The 12,635-nt window shown below is 43.9% G+C and overlaps 1 protein-coding gene across 6 annotated transcripts in view; it reads left to right on the top strand.

The window, feature by feature from the left end:
* PAN3 (poly(A) specific ribonuclease subunit PAN3) overlaps positions 1-7,960 on the top strand; it is a 149,584-nt gene extending 141,624 nt beyond the window's left edge. For all 6 annotated transcript variants that reach the window (XM_062194432.1, XM_062194428.1, XM_062194427.1 and 3 more), the window contains one exon: positions 5,053-7,960. In XM_062194432.1, coding sequence (XP_062050416.1) covers positions 5,053-5,193 — 141 coding nt within the window. In that variant the 3' untranslated portion in view covers positions 5,194-7,960. The remainder of the gene's footprint in view (positions 1-5,052) is intronic.
* Positions 7,961-12,635: the final 4,675 nt, after the last annotated feature.

Genomic DNA, 12,635 nt, shown 5'->3' with positions numbered 1-12,635 from the left:
CTCCCACCTCTGCTTCTGATCCAGCATTCCTGCTAATGTACCCTGAGAAGCAGCAGGTACTTGAGTCCCTGCCCTGTCTGTTCTGGGTGTTATAGAAATGAACCAGTGAATAAAAGATCTCTTTCTCCACCTGTCCCCCCCACCATTTGTCTGTCTTTAAAATAAATAAATAAAAATTTTAAAGAGGGGCCGGCTCTGTGGCATAGTGGGATAAGCTTCCACCTGTGGCACCAGCATCCCACATGGGCACCAGTTCATGTCCTGGCTGCTCCTCTCCCAATCCAGCTCTCTGCTAATGGCCTGGGAAAGCAGTGGAAGATGGCCCAAGTGCTCGGGGCCCTGCACCCACATGGGAGTGAACCAACAGATGGAAGACCTTTCTCCTTGTCCCTCTCTCTGTAACTCTTATCTTCCAGATAAATAAATAAACTTAAAAAAAAAAAAAGAAGCAGCAGCTTAAAAAAGAACAGGTAGAACTGCTATATAAACACTGACAACTAGATCCTATGTAATAAGGCACAGATATCTTAACCCAAGATTATTTAATGAATATTAGGACAACTGAAAATTTACAGGAAATTCTATTCTATATCCTATAGTAACCTAGTAGCAAATAAAATTTATCCCAAGTTTGGAGTGTGACAATTTTCTCAGTTTGTAAAAAGTATGATAAATTAAAAGGGAGACCGTATTAATCCTATAAAATTTAAGATTTTATAATAAGCTTATTTTGGTGGAAATGATGAGAGAAATTAACCAACAAAATGATTTGAAAATTTGAGCCTTAAGTTTGTTTGTTTTAGATTTATTTCATTTATTTGCAAGGCAGAGTTAAAGAGAGGTCTTCCATCTGCAGGTTAACCCCCTTCCCTCCAAAGGCCACAACAGCCACGGCTGTGCCAGGCTGAAGCCAGGAGCTTATTCAGGTCTTCTGCATGAGTTCAGGGACTCAAGCACTTGGGTTGTCTTCTGCTGCTTTCCCAGGCACATCAGCAGGGAGCTGGATCAGAAGTGGAGTAGCCAGGACTTGAACCGGTACCCATATGGGATTCTGGTATTGCAGGTGGTGGCTTAACCTGCTACACCACAGCAATGGCCCCAAGCCTTAAGTTTTAAACATACTTAAATGAGTCAGTGGACCAGCATTGTGGTTCATTGCTTCAATCCACCACTTGAAAAGCTGGCATCCCATATTGGAGTGCTGGTTCCAGTCCTAGCTGTTCTGCTTCCAGTCCAGCTTTGTATTAATGTGCCTCAGAAAGCACTGAAAGATGGCTCAGGTATACAAGGGTGCCTGCTACTCATATGGCAGACCAATATGGAATTCTGGGCTTCTGGCTCCAGCCTGGGGATTGAACCAGTGGGTAGAAGATCTCCTTTTCTGTCATTCTGGTTTTCAGATGGATAAAACAAATGTTTTAAAAGTGAGTCAAATTTTTAAAATACATACATTGAAAACTAACATAATGTGAAAACCAAGTTATTTGGTGGACTAAGGATTAGTATGAATGCTGTATAAAGATTCATTAAACTATTACTACCAAATCTCAACTGATAAGTATGTAAAGATAGACTGATTGGCACTCATACAATCAAAAATAAAGTAAATATATTTAAAAAGTTTAATTATGTAATCAGTTGCAAGGCATTTGTTCCATATGAGTTTGTTGATAAATTGTTACAACTCATAAATCAATATTGCTTTATCATTATCCTTTGGAAAATAGTTGGCTATATGTATCAAATTACAAAGTCACTCATACTTTACACTTTGTTTATACTTTTAAATATTTCACCTAAGGAAAAAAAATCTAAAACTTCCACAGAAGAAAATCAGATTTTCACTGCAGTATAATCATTTTACTAAAAAATTGGAACCCAGGCCAGTGCTGCGGCTCACTAGGCTAATCCTCCGCCTGCGGCGCCGGCACCCTGGGTTCTAGTCCCGGTTGGGGCGCCGGATTCTGTCCCGGTTGCTCCTCTTCCAGTCCAGCTCTCTGCTGTGGCCGGGGAGTGCAGTGGAGGATGGCCTAGGTCCTTGGGCCCTGCACCCACATGTGAGACCAGGAGGAAGCACCTGGCTCCTGGCTTCGGATCGGCGCAGCACACTGGCCGCAACGTGTCGGCCGTAGCGGCCATCTAGGGGGTGAACCAACTGAAGGAAGACCTTTCTCTCTGTCTCTCTCTCTCTCTCTGTCTAACTCTGCCTGTCCAAAAAAAATTGGAACCCAAACATTATACCTTGGCGCTGATGGAGGCCATAGACCAGAGTTGCTCACTGGACTGTGAAGGATCTGGGCCTCTTTCCCAAGGAGCCAGAGTGAGTCCCTGAGAGGAGGCAGCTCCTTGTTGATTCTGCCAAGGGCACTGATGAGACTTCTCCAGAGTTACAGGATAATCGGTAGAGCTGCACTGAAATCTGAGCTTGTAACTGCAGAGATGAGTGCCCTGTGGGGAAACAGATCTTAACGATCTTTGTTCAGAAGATGGAAATCAGGAACACAATGTGGAACTCTGTTACCGTGGTTTACATTCAGCATCCTACTTAATGATCTGAAAGAACGTATGAACTCTGTTCATCTCATCAACCTAACAGGAAAATGAGGGCTAGAGAAATGAGATGGCTAATGTGGGCTGGACCTTGGCCTTGGGACCAGAACTGCATGAGTCGAGACTTTTGTTCTTTTTGTTGTGCCTCTGAGAGGAAGCAGAATCTTAAGATGAAATTAGAGAAAATGTCTTACACGAATAAGTTTTTTTTTTAAAAAAGGGTGATGAATGAGACTAGGACATTTGGTTACTCAGAATGGAGGAGATAAATGCAATGTCCATAGCCTTCATGTTTAGCTTTCTGACGCCTGGAAGAGGAACCTTGAGGTCAGGTGGGGCAGCCTCACTCTCATTAGGTGGTTGGGGCTCAGGCAGGGCTATAGAAAGAGAGTGGGTGCTTAAATGATGGCAGCTCAGGAGAAGTGGAATCCACTCATCTTTTTTTTTTTTTTTTTTTTTTTTTATTTATTTATTTGGAAGAGTTACATAGAGGTCTTGTATCCGATGGTTCATTCCCCAGAAGCCGGAGCTGCACCAGGAGCCAGGATCTTCTTCCGGGTCTCCCACGTGGATGCAGGGGCCCAAGGACTCGGGCCATCTTCTCCTTTCCCAGGCCATAGCAGAGAGCTGGATTGGAAGAGGAGCAGCCGGGACTCGAACCGGCACCCATATGGGATGCCAGGGCGTCAACCCGCTGTGCCACAGCACTGGCCCCGAATCCACTCATCTCTATGTGAACCAATTATCAGAAGGGGCTGAAGATATTTTTAAGACCCTGTATCACTTATAAGGAGAACATTTTCTGGTCTGGGTAGTGTACAGATAATACAGGGTTGATGACACTGAGAGGGGTCAATGGCTCTCTTAATCTGTGTCAGCCACATTTGTTTGGTAATATTTCATAAACTTGGCAATAAAATTCTATATGCTATGAAAAAAAAAAGATCTTTGTTCAGAAAGAGTGTAAGAGAAAGAAGAGAGACATATCTTCCATTCACTGCTTCACTCCCCAGATGACCACAGTGGTCAGTGCTGGTCCAGGTAGAAGCCAGGAGCCAGGAGCTTCACCTTGGTCTCGTAAGTGGGTAGTGGGGGCCCAAACAATTGGACCTATTTCTGCTGCTTTTTCCGGGCCATTAGTAGGGAACTGGATCAGAAGTGGACCAGTCAGGACACAAACTAGTGTCCATGTGGGGTGCCAGCTTTGCAGGAGATAGCTTTACCCACTACACCACACCACCAGCCCCAGTGTTAGGGTTTTTGCTAATTATCTTGTGGGAAAACATGCCTAAAGTCAAAACAAGCCAGAAAGCTCCTCCAGATGGCTGGGAGTTGATCGAGCCAGCACTGGATGAATTAGATCAAAAGATGAGAGAAGAGGGCTGGCATTGTGTTGCAGCAGGTCTAGCCTCTGCCTGCATTGCTGGCATCCAATATGGGCATTGGTTCAGGTCCCTGTTGCTCCACTTCTGACCCTGCTGATGCACTGGGGAAAGCAGCAGCAGAAGACCCAAGCGCTTGGGCCCCTGCTACCCACATGGGAGACCCAGATAAAGTTCTAAGTTTTGGCCTGGCCCAGAACCAACTGTTGCTGTCATTTGGGGAGTGAACCAGCAGATGGAAGATCCTCTCTGCCCTCCTCCCCCTCCAACCTGGTAACTCTTACCTTTAAAATAAAACAAGAATTAAAAAAAAAATTAAAAAGCTGCAATGGAACCTCTGCAATAGGAAGGTAGAATCAGAATCTCTGGCATGCTTCAGTATCCACCACCAGAAAACCTGCTACACCTTTGACCTCTCTCACAATCAGAAAGCCATAAAACAGACAACTATAAGAATACTGTAGTAAAGGCTAGGCGGACAGATTCCTGATGGCAAGGTGGAAGAAGCAAGGCTGTGAGAACTCGTGCTGCCTGTGGTGCGTTCAGACATAGGACACCAATTTTGGGACAAACCATACTTGCTGGATTCCAAAAAGCAAGCTGGGGCCCACGAGGCCGTGTCATTGAGTGCACACACTGTGGCTCCCACGGCTGTTGTGGCTGAGGCTTCCAGACTGACTCCTCACTACCTTGGACGGGCGCTTGGAGTTCTGCCTCTCACGCCACCCACTTTGCTGCAAGCAGCTCTTACATCCAGGGCAGTGCCCCTGGTCCGAGGTGGAGCAAGGCCTCTACAGGAGAAGGCCTTGGTGTTCATCAGCTGTGATATGTAAAAATAAAACCTTTAAACCTTAAATGGGGCCAGGGAGAATGCTGGAGAAATAAGTACAGAGTAGCACATGGAATGCAGTAATATAAACAATACGTTCATGAGGTAGAATTATAAAGCATTTAAAAACATCTGATTTGGAAATTGTGTGCATACTGACTAGTGGTGTAAGTATTATGGATACTTTAAAGGATAATAAGACATAACATATCATTTATCATTGTTGGAAATGTCCTAAAATAGATTCTCTTCCATGTTGTAAGAACTTCCTATTGTGTGTGTCTGTTTCAGCTGGATGCTGGTGTGCCAGAAAAAATAAGCCTCATTTCCAGAGATGAGAAGAGTGTACTCGTGGTGACGTACAGTGACTTGAAGCGCTGCTTCGAAAATACTTTTCAAGAACTGATTGCAGCTGCAAACGGTCAGTTGTAGTATTTGCTAAAAAAGCACGCAGGACATGGCCGAGGAATCTGACCAATAGCGAATTGCACTACAGCTGAACAGTTTTCATCATCTCATTTCACATTTGGGAAACAAACAGGAGATGAGCAAAGCTGCTTGCACTTCAGTCAGGTACACTGTTACTTGAAAGGAAGAATGTTTCATTTATCCAAGAGCTCTGGCTGCCGTTGGAGGCTATATCTGTGAAGAATTTATTTTAAATTCAGGAGCACCATCAGGTGAATGATGTTCCTGCTTTTGGTTTTTCCACTTGTATATGCACTAATTTTAATTTTTTAAAGACTTTTTTCTGATCTTTGAACTTTTGCCACATTGTATACTTATTAAGGGAAACTATTTGCAAGGACATTTGGGGAAGCAATGCTGGGCAGCCTTTTTTGCCATTGAGGGTTGCAGAGTTTGCTCTTTTGGGGATAGGTTGCCATGAATAACATAATGGACCAGGTAAATAATTGCATAGAAGTGCAGGATAGTGCATAATTCTTGTAAGAGTATTGTATGCAAGCTCTAAATGCCACCCACTGTTAGTTCAAATTGAGATTTTTTTTTAAGAACACTCAGAGAAATATCAGTGAATGGTTGGATATGAATTCCTGTTAGTTGATTTCAGTTTTTTTCTGAATAAGGACTAAATAAGCAGTACCTGAAGGAGCATGGATAGCTCTTTGCTGCAGATGCAACCAGAGCCTTTTTTAAAAAAAGGTGTTTGCCTGCTTACACTTATGCAATTTTTTAAATAGAAATTAAGAAATTGTGTTAAAGACCTAAAGTTCAGGAGCATTAATACTTTAGGTTATTTCCAGTCTGCTTTTTTTTTTTTTTTTTTTTTTTGTATAAAGTTCTATTCTTTGAACTACAGCTTTATTATGGTACTTTACACTGGATACAGACTCAGAGACACTGTTTGGAAGATGAACTAACACAGCAGTGGTCTGGCATCAAGAGCTTTCTGATGTTTTACAGCCTGACTCTGGAGGGATAACGATCTGCTGTGCCTTTGCAGTCACTGCTTAGCCCAAAGTAATAGTACTTTTGATAATAACTCACTCAGTGGGATATTCCTGAATAAGTCCATCTCAAAAGTTTGGAATTTTCCTCCTCTTAACTTTCTTAATATTTGGACATGCAACTGTCGCCAAACTTGGGTATTCGTGGAATTTTTAGTTAATGAAATACCTATACTTTGATACTGAAGACTGCCAAATATATAGGAATTTTCTTTCTTAAAAAAAAAAAAAAATGAAGACTGTATCTCCTTTCCCAGCACTGAATGTTTCACTAGCACTGGGTGCTCACCATGCAACTATGAAGAACATGTGGAAACTCAGAAGGTTAGGACAGACTCCCAAGCACTTGCAACTGATGTTACTGTCTTCAATTTTAATAATTACACATATTTGTATGTTTCAGAGAAGTTTTTAATATTTCTCTGTCCACTTTTTATAAGCTTTAACATGATTTTCTCTGCCTTGAGATTTGCATCAAGAAAAAGCACCTCTCTTCACCTGAAAGCTTTGAAGACCAGAGACACGCTTTACACATGATAACAAATGAGGCCACGTTCGGTAGCATCAGTTGTTGAGTTAAAAAGAAAATCAATTATTGCATTTGATCTGGATGGATTTTTAAAGAACATAATGTTCAACATTGAAAGGATAATTAACATTTGCCACCATAATGTTCTTTTTTATGTAAAAGGAACAAGAACTTGGAGACATTAACATGCAAAAGTCTTTTATCATTAGCTCATGTATTTGAGAAGAGCAGCTGTCTTTTTATATGTTTTTTGACAAATCATATTGTAATTCTTTTGTACAAAAAAGAACTACTTGTATTCTAGAAGAAATATGAAATGCTTAATTTATAAGCGGGCTGGAGATTTTTTTCCAATATTGTTTTCTTTGAAAATGAAAGGGGATCATCTATTTTAGTTTTGGGGTCTGGGAACTTTTTGAAATTTAATTTGTGGACCAATGTTTTATGAAAGCTAAAGAAGGGCAGGGGTAAAACAGGGCTTGAACTTTTCATTCTGTGTAGACCAGCAAACTCCCCTCTGCAAAGGCAGGTTCACATCACAAACCCAAGAATGTTTGCGTCGTAAATGCTAGTTTGCTTCAGCCCCTAGTGACCTCAGGACTCGGTTTGACTATAAAAGGTAGACAGCTGATACGTTTTCATGAGTAAATACTGTCAGCCAGAAAACAGTGGGTGTCAGGTAATGCATTTTTTTCTTTTAGCTTTGTTTTATATTTATTTTTCAGTTTTTATTGGGAATGGTTTTCAAAAGAACTCTCAGTTCTGCTTAGGTGTTTTTTGGGGGAGTCCTCTTTTCTTCCATAGTGTAATTCCATTTAAGAGGTTGTCTAAAAGTTAGTCTTTTTAACTCATTGGAAGATTTTAATACCCGAGAGCAGTCAAATTAAGAATATAAACTTCCCATAGTTCCCTGTTACAGGTACAAAGCACAGAAGAGACAACCTTGAAATCATGCAGTGTTGGTCATTTCACTTTTTTGTACCTATTTTAAATTCTGTTAGCATATTTACTTCATTGTAAATATTTTCAAGGGTACCTTTGTAGTTCACATTTGACCTTGGTTCTGTGATTTGGATGTCAACAGCTTCCCTGAAAAGCACCAGTATGTTAAGTTCTCATGTCATGATCCTAGTATGTGTTACTCATCTTTAATCCTGTTTTCAGTCTCTATGTGTACAGCAGTATTTTTAATAAAGAATTACAGAGATAAGTTTGTCCCTTTTTTTTTTCTTGCTCCAATTCATGTAACAAGATGATGCTTATCTTACTTGATTTGAAAAGATTGTTTTGTATATATTTTGGAGGAATTTTCATCTTCAGATGAGGTGGTAGCAGATTTATTCATTATCAGACATTTCTTAAATGCCTGCCTACAGTATCTTTGTTCTCAGCCCTCAGACTACAGATGTGTGGACCCGGCATTTATAAAGTGTAGTTATACCCGCACATTTGAATATCATCATGGCTTAGAGTAATTGAGAGAAGAAATAGGAAATAGTAGATAGCTGGGCTTTGATTCAGCATTTAATTTGCCATAGAGGTGAGGGATATCCCACCTCTCCTGCAGGTTTCCAGAAACTTGCAGGCTAGAAGGGTAGATATAGAAAATATGACAAAATAGAAATTTTTTATTTGAACCTGAGTAGTGCATGTTATTTTTGCTTCTGCACATTTGAAATAAAATGTTAACCACAGCATAGAGACAGGAATGGACATGAGGCACAGGTGAAGGAGTAACCAGAAAGGAAGGCGGCATTGCTTGAGCAGCGGGACTGGGAAGTCCTGGAAGGACACACTGGAGGGGAGAGTACAGGAGGGCAGGGGCTCTTGTGTAGGATACCCAGAGCGGTCTTCAGAGTCGGATGGAGGTGAAAGTGATCACTACAGGTTTGGAAGACAAAAAGGAGACTGTGAGGCCCTGGATGAGGTTACTCGGAGATCTTTTAACTTGAAATTTCTTGGAGGGGTTGGGGGCAGGCATTTGGTAGAGTACTTAAGATGCCCTTTGGGAGGCTGGCGCTGTGGTGCAGTAGGCAAAGCCTCTGCCTGTGACACCAGCATCCCAAATGGATGCCGGTTCACATCTCAGCTGTTCCACTTCCGATCCAGCACTCTGCTGTGGCCCGGAAAAGCAGCAGACGATGGCCCAAGTGCTTGGGCCCCTGCACCCATATGGGAGACCCGGAAGAAGCTCCTGGCTCCTGGCTTCAGATCGGCTCAGCTCCGGCCGTTGCAGCCATTTGGGGAGTGAACCAGCAGATGGAAGACCTTTGTCTCTCCTTCTCTTTGTAACTCTGCCTCTCAAATAAAATTTATTAAAAAAAGAAAAAGATGCCATTTAGGATGCCGGCTTCCCATATCAGAGTGTCTGGGTTTGAGTTCTGGTTTTGCTTCCAATTCTGCCATCCTGCTAATGCTCACCCTAGGAGACTGTGGGTTTGATGGCTCAAGTACTTGTCTCACTACCATCCACGTGGAAGAAACTTCTGGCTTTGATGTGGGCCGGCCTTGACTGCCGTGGGCACTGGGAGCACTTGCATGTGCTCACTTGCTCTCTGCCTTTCAATAAATAAAATTTGTAAAACAAAGAATCTCTTAGGGGAAAACATGAAAAATATAAAGCTAAGCCAGTATTATATTTGGTGTGCTCTGGCACATGGAACTGTGTTTTGAATGGTCCAAGGCAGTAGATTTTTGCTCCGCATTGATGAAGTACACAGGCGCACCCTGTGTTTAAGCTGTAGGCAGAGGGAGAGGAAAGAGGGCTTAGGGACCCATGGCTTTTACCGTGTGTTTAGAATGTATGCCATGTGGCTCAGAAACCTACTGGCTAGAACAAGACCGCCTGAAATGGAATACAAACTACACGTGGAGCTCTGGATTCTTGGCTAACCCACTCATGACCTCAGTGCCACAGTTGAGTGAATTGGGATTCACTCAGTATTTACTGAATGCCTATTTTGTGCCAGCTGTTGTTCCAGGAACCAAGGGAAAAACTATGACCCCAGCAGACAATTTTCTGCTGTCCAGAGTTTTCATTATAGCAGAGAGACGACAGTGCAGTTGATCCCCCGTATCTATGGATTCAAACAACTGTGGGTCGAAAATGCATCTGTACTGAACGTGTCAGATTTTTTTCTAGTCACTATTCCCTGGGGTAGCGAGCAGTTTTTCTGCCAAGGGCCATCTGGATACTTAAAACATCATTTACAAACCATACAAATTAGCAACTTAAAAATTAGCCTGCTGGAGCCAATGCTGTAGCATAGCAGGTAAAGCTGCCGTCTGATATGGGCACCGGTTTGAGTCCTGGCTGCTCCACTTCCCATCCAGCTCCCTGCTAATGCACCTGGGAAAGGCAGTGGAAGATGGCCCAAGTGCTTGGGTCCGCCTCCCATGGAGACCTGGAGGCAGGTCCTGGCTTCAGATAGACCCAGCTTTGGCCAGTGCAGCCATTGGGGGAGTGAACCAGTGGATGGAAGATAGCTCTCTTGTCTCCCCGTACCCCCCAACTCTACCTTTCAAATAAAAGAATAGCTTGCTGTATTTACAGTTGCCTTGGCAGGGCCAGAACAAATGATCATACAGCCCACTGGCCAGATGTCCCCCACCCCTGCAAAAACACAGCCTAGCGATTACTTCTATACCATTTACATCGCTAGGTAGTAGAAGTAATCTAGAGATGATTTAAAGTACATGAGGCTGGAGCCGGCACTGTGGCATAGCAAGTAAAGATGCCAGCTGCAGTGCTAGCATCCCATACTGGCACCAGTTCTAGTCATGGCTGTTCCTCTTCCAATCCAGCTCTCTGGCCTGGGAAAGCAGTGGAAGGTGGCCTGAGTCCTTGGGCCCCTGTACCCACTTGGGAGACCTGGAGGAGGCTCCTGGTTCCTGGCTTCAGATCAGCCCAGCTCTGGCTGTTGCAGGTACTTAGGGAGTGAACCAGCGGATGGAAGACCTCTCTCCCTCTCTGCCTCTGCCTTTCAAATAAATAAACCTTTTTTTAAAAAATGAAGTATATGGGGCCGGAGTATGCAAAGGCTCTATGCAAATGCCATGCCCTCTTAAATGAAGGGACTTGGCCATCCAAGGGTTTTGGCATTGGTGGAGTGGTGGTCCAGGAACCACTCCTGCCAGTATACCAGGGGGTGGCTGTGTATAAGTTAGAAGACAGTGATGGTTACAAGAAGAAAGCCATGCAAGACAAAGGGTGTTGGATAGGATTGCCAGTTTGTGCAAATGAAGAATATAGAATACCCAGTTGAATTTTCATTTCAGATAAATAGCTGATAATTTTTTTAGTGTAGCTGTGTGTCAAGTACTACGTTGAGACAGACATGTACTAGAGAATCCCCCATTGTCATGTGCACCTGGCTGTCCTGTGTTTGACCTTGCAGCTCTAGATGGGAGTGGTGGGGTTATGATTCCAAGTGAGGTGATCTGAGTAGGAGGCCTCGGTGAGAAGCTGATGGATGAACAAGGACTTGCAAGAGAACAAACCAGCGGAGGAAATGCACCAGGAGCATCTAAGGAATGGCAGGAAGGCCAGTGCAGCCTAAGCAGGGTTAAGGAGGAAGAGAAACCGGAGAGGTCGTGGGGAAGAGGTGGTGTCTGGTGAACCATTTTTTATTTTATTTTTATTTTCTTGACAGAGTGGATAGAGAGAGAGAGAGAAAGGTCTTCCTTTTTGCCATTGGTTCACCCTCCAATGGCCGCTGCGGCCGGCACATCGTGCTGATCCGAAGCCAGGAGCCAGGTGCTTCTCCTGGTCTCCCATACGGGTGCAGGGCCCAAGCACTTGGGCCATCCTCCACTGCCTTCCCGGGCCATAGCAGAGAGCTGGCCTGGAAGAGGGGCAACTGGGATAGAATCCGGTGCCCTGACCAGGACTAGAACCTGGTGTGCCGGCACGCAAGGCGGAGGATTAGCCTGTTAAGCCATGGCGCCGGCCTGGTGAACCATTTATAAAGAGTTCACACTCAACTGGGAAACTGCAGGGGGGTTTTGAACAGAATGGCTCCATGTTCCATCACTTGACAAGGGTCACCCTGGCTGTGTTAAGAATGGACTGGGAACAGGAGGTGAGCATCAGCTATGGGAGAAAGCACCCCACATAAAAGATGTGGGATTAGACTAGGGTGGTGGCAGCTGAGGAAGCGCAAAGTGATTGAATTCTGAGTCTGTTTTAAAAGCAGACCTAACAGGAGGAGGCGTCCTGTTGGATTTGTTGGATGTGGAGTAAGAAAGGAGAGAAGTCAAGAGTGACTTTAGGATTTTGGCTTGCTGCGTGCAGGATGAAGGGCTCTGCCGAGTTGAGAGAGACGCGTAGGAAAGGGCTTTGCAGGGCAGTGGGAAAGACCATTGGGAGTTTGGTCTGGTGCCCATTACATTTGAAATGTTTAGTACACATTTATTCTGCTAATGTATTGTTTCACAGCAAATGGCTGAAACCTAATGGCATAAAACATGCATTTTATTCTGCTCAGAGATTCTGTGGGTCCGGAATTTGGATAGGGCACCAGCAGGGATGGCTTGATTGACCCCATTGTGTTTGGGACTTCAGGAAGGAAAATTTCAGTAGCTGGGGGCTGAACTAAGTGGGGGGCTGTCCCGGGGAACACCTGCACCTGTCTGTCCTCTGCCATGTGGTTCTGCCTTCTCTGGTCATGGCAGCTGGCTCCCTGGGAAGAGCTTTTGGAGGGGAGTGCACTGTGATGCTCAGGGAGAAACGACGTGGTGTTCTCTGACCTGGCTTCCAAGTTACGCAATGTCACTTCTAAGTTCTGCCATTTCCAGGTGAGTCATAGAGTCAGTTCTGCCCTTGGGGGAAGAAGATTCGAAGGGAGAGTGGCAAGAGCGTGTTGCTAAACAGGTGG

Source organism: Lepus europaeus, chromosome 6 (assembly GCF_033115175.1).
Source record: "Lepus europaeus isolate LE1 chromosome 6, mLepTim1.pri, whole genome shotgun sequence".
Lineage (NCBI taxonomy): Eukaryota > Metazoa > Chordata > Mammalia > Lagomorpha > Leporidae > Lepus > Lepus europaeus.
The sequence above is the reverse complement of the archived record's forward strand: the minus strand, read 5'-3'. Positions and strand labels throughout refer to the sequence as shown.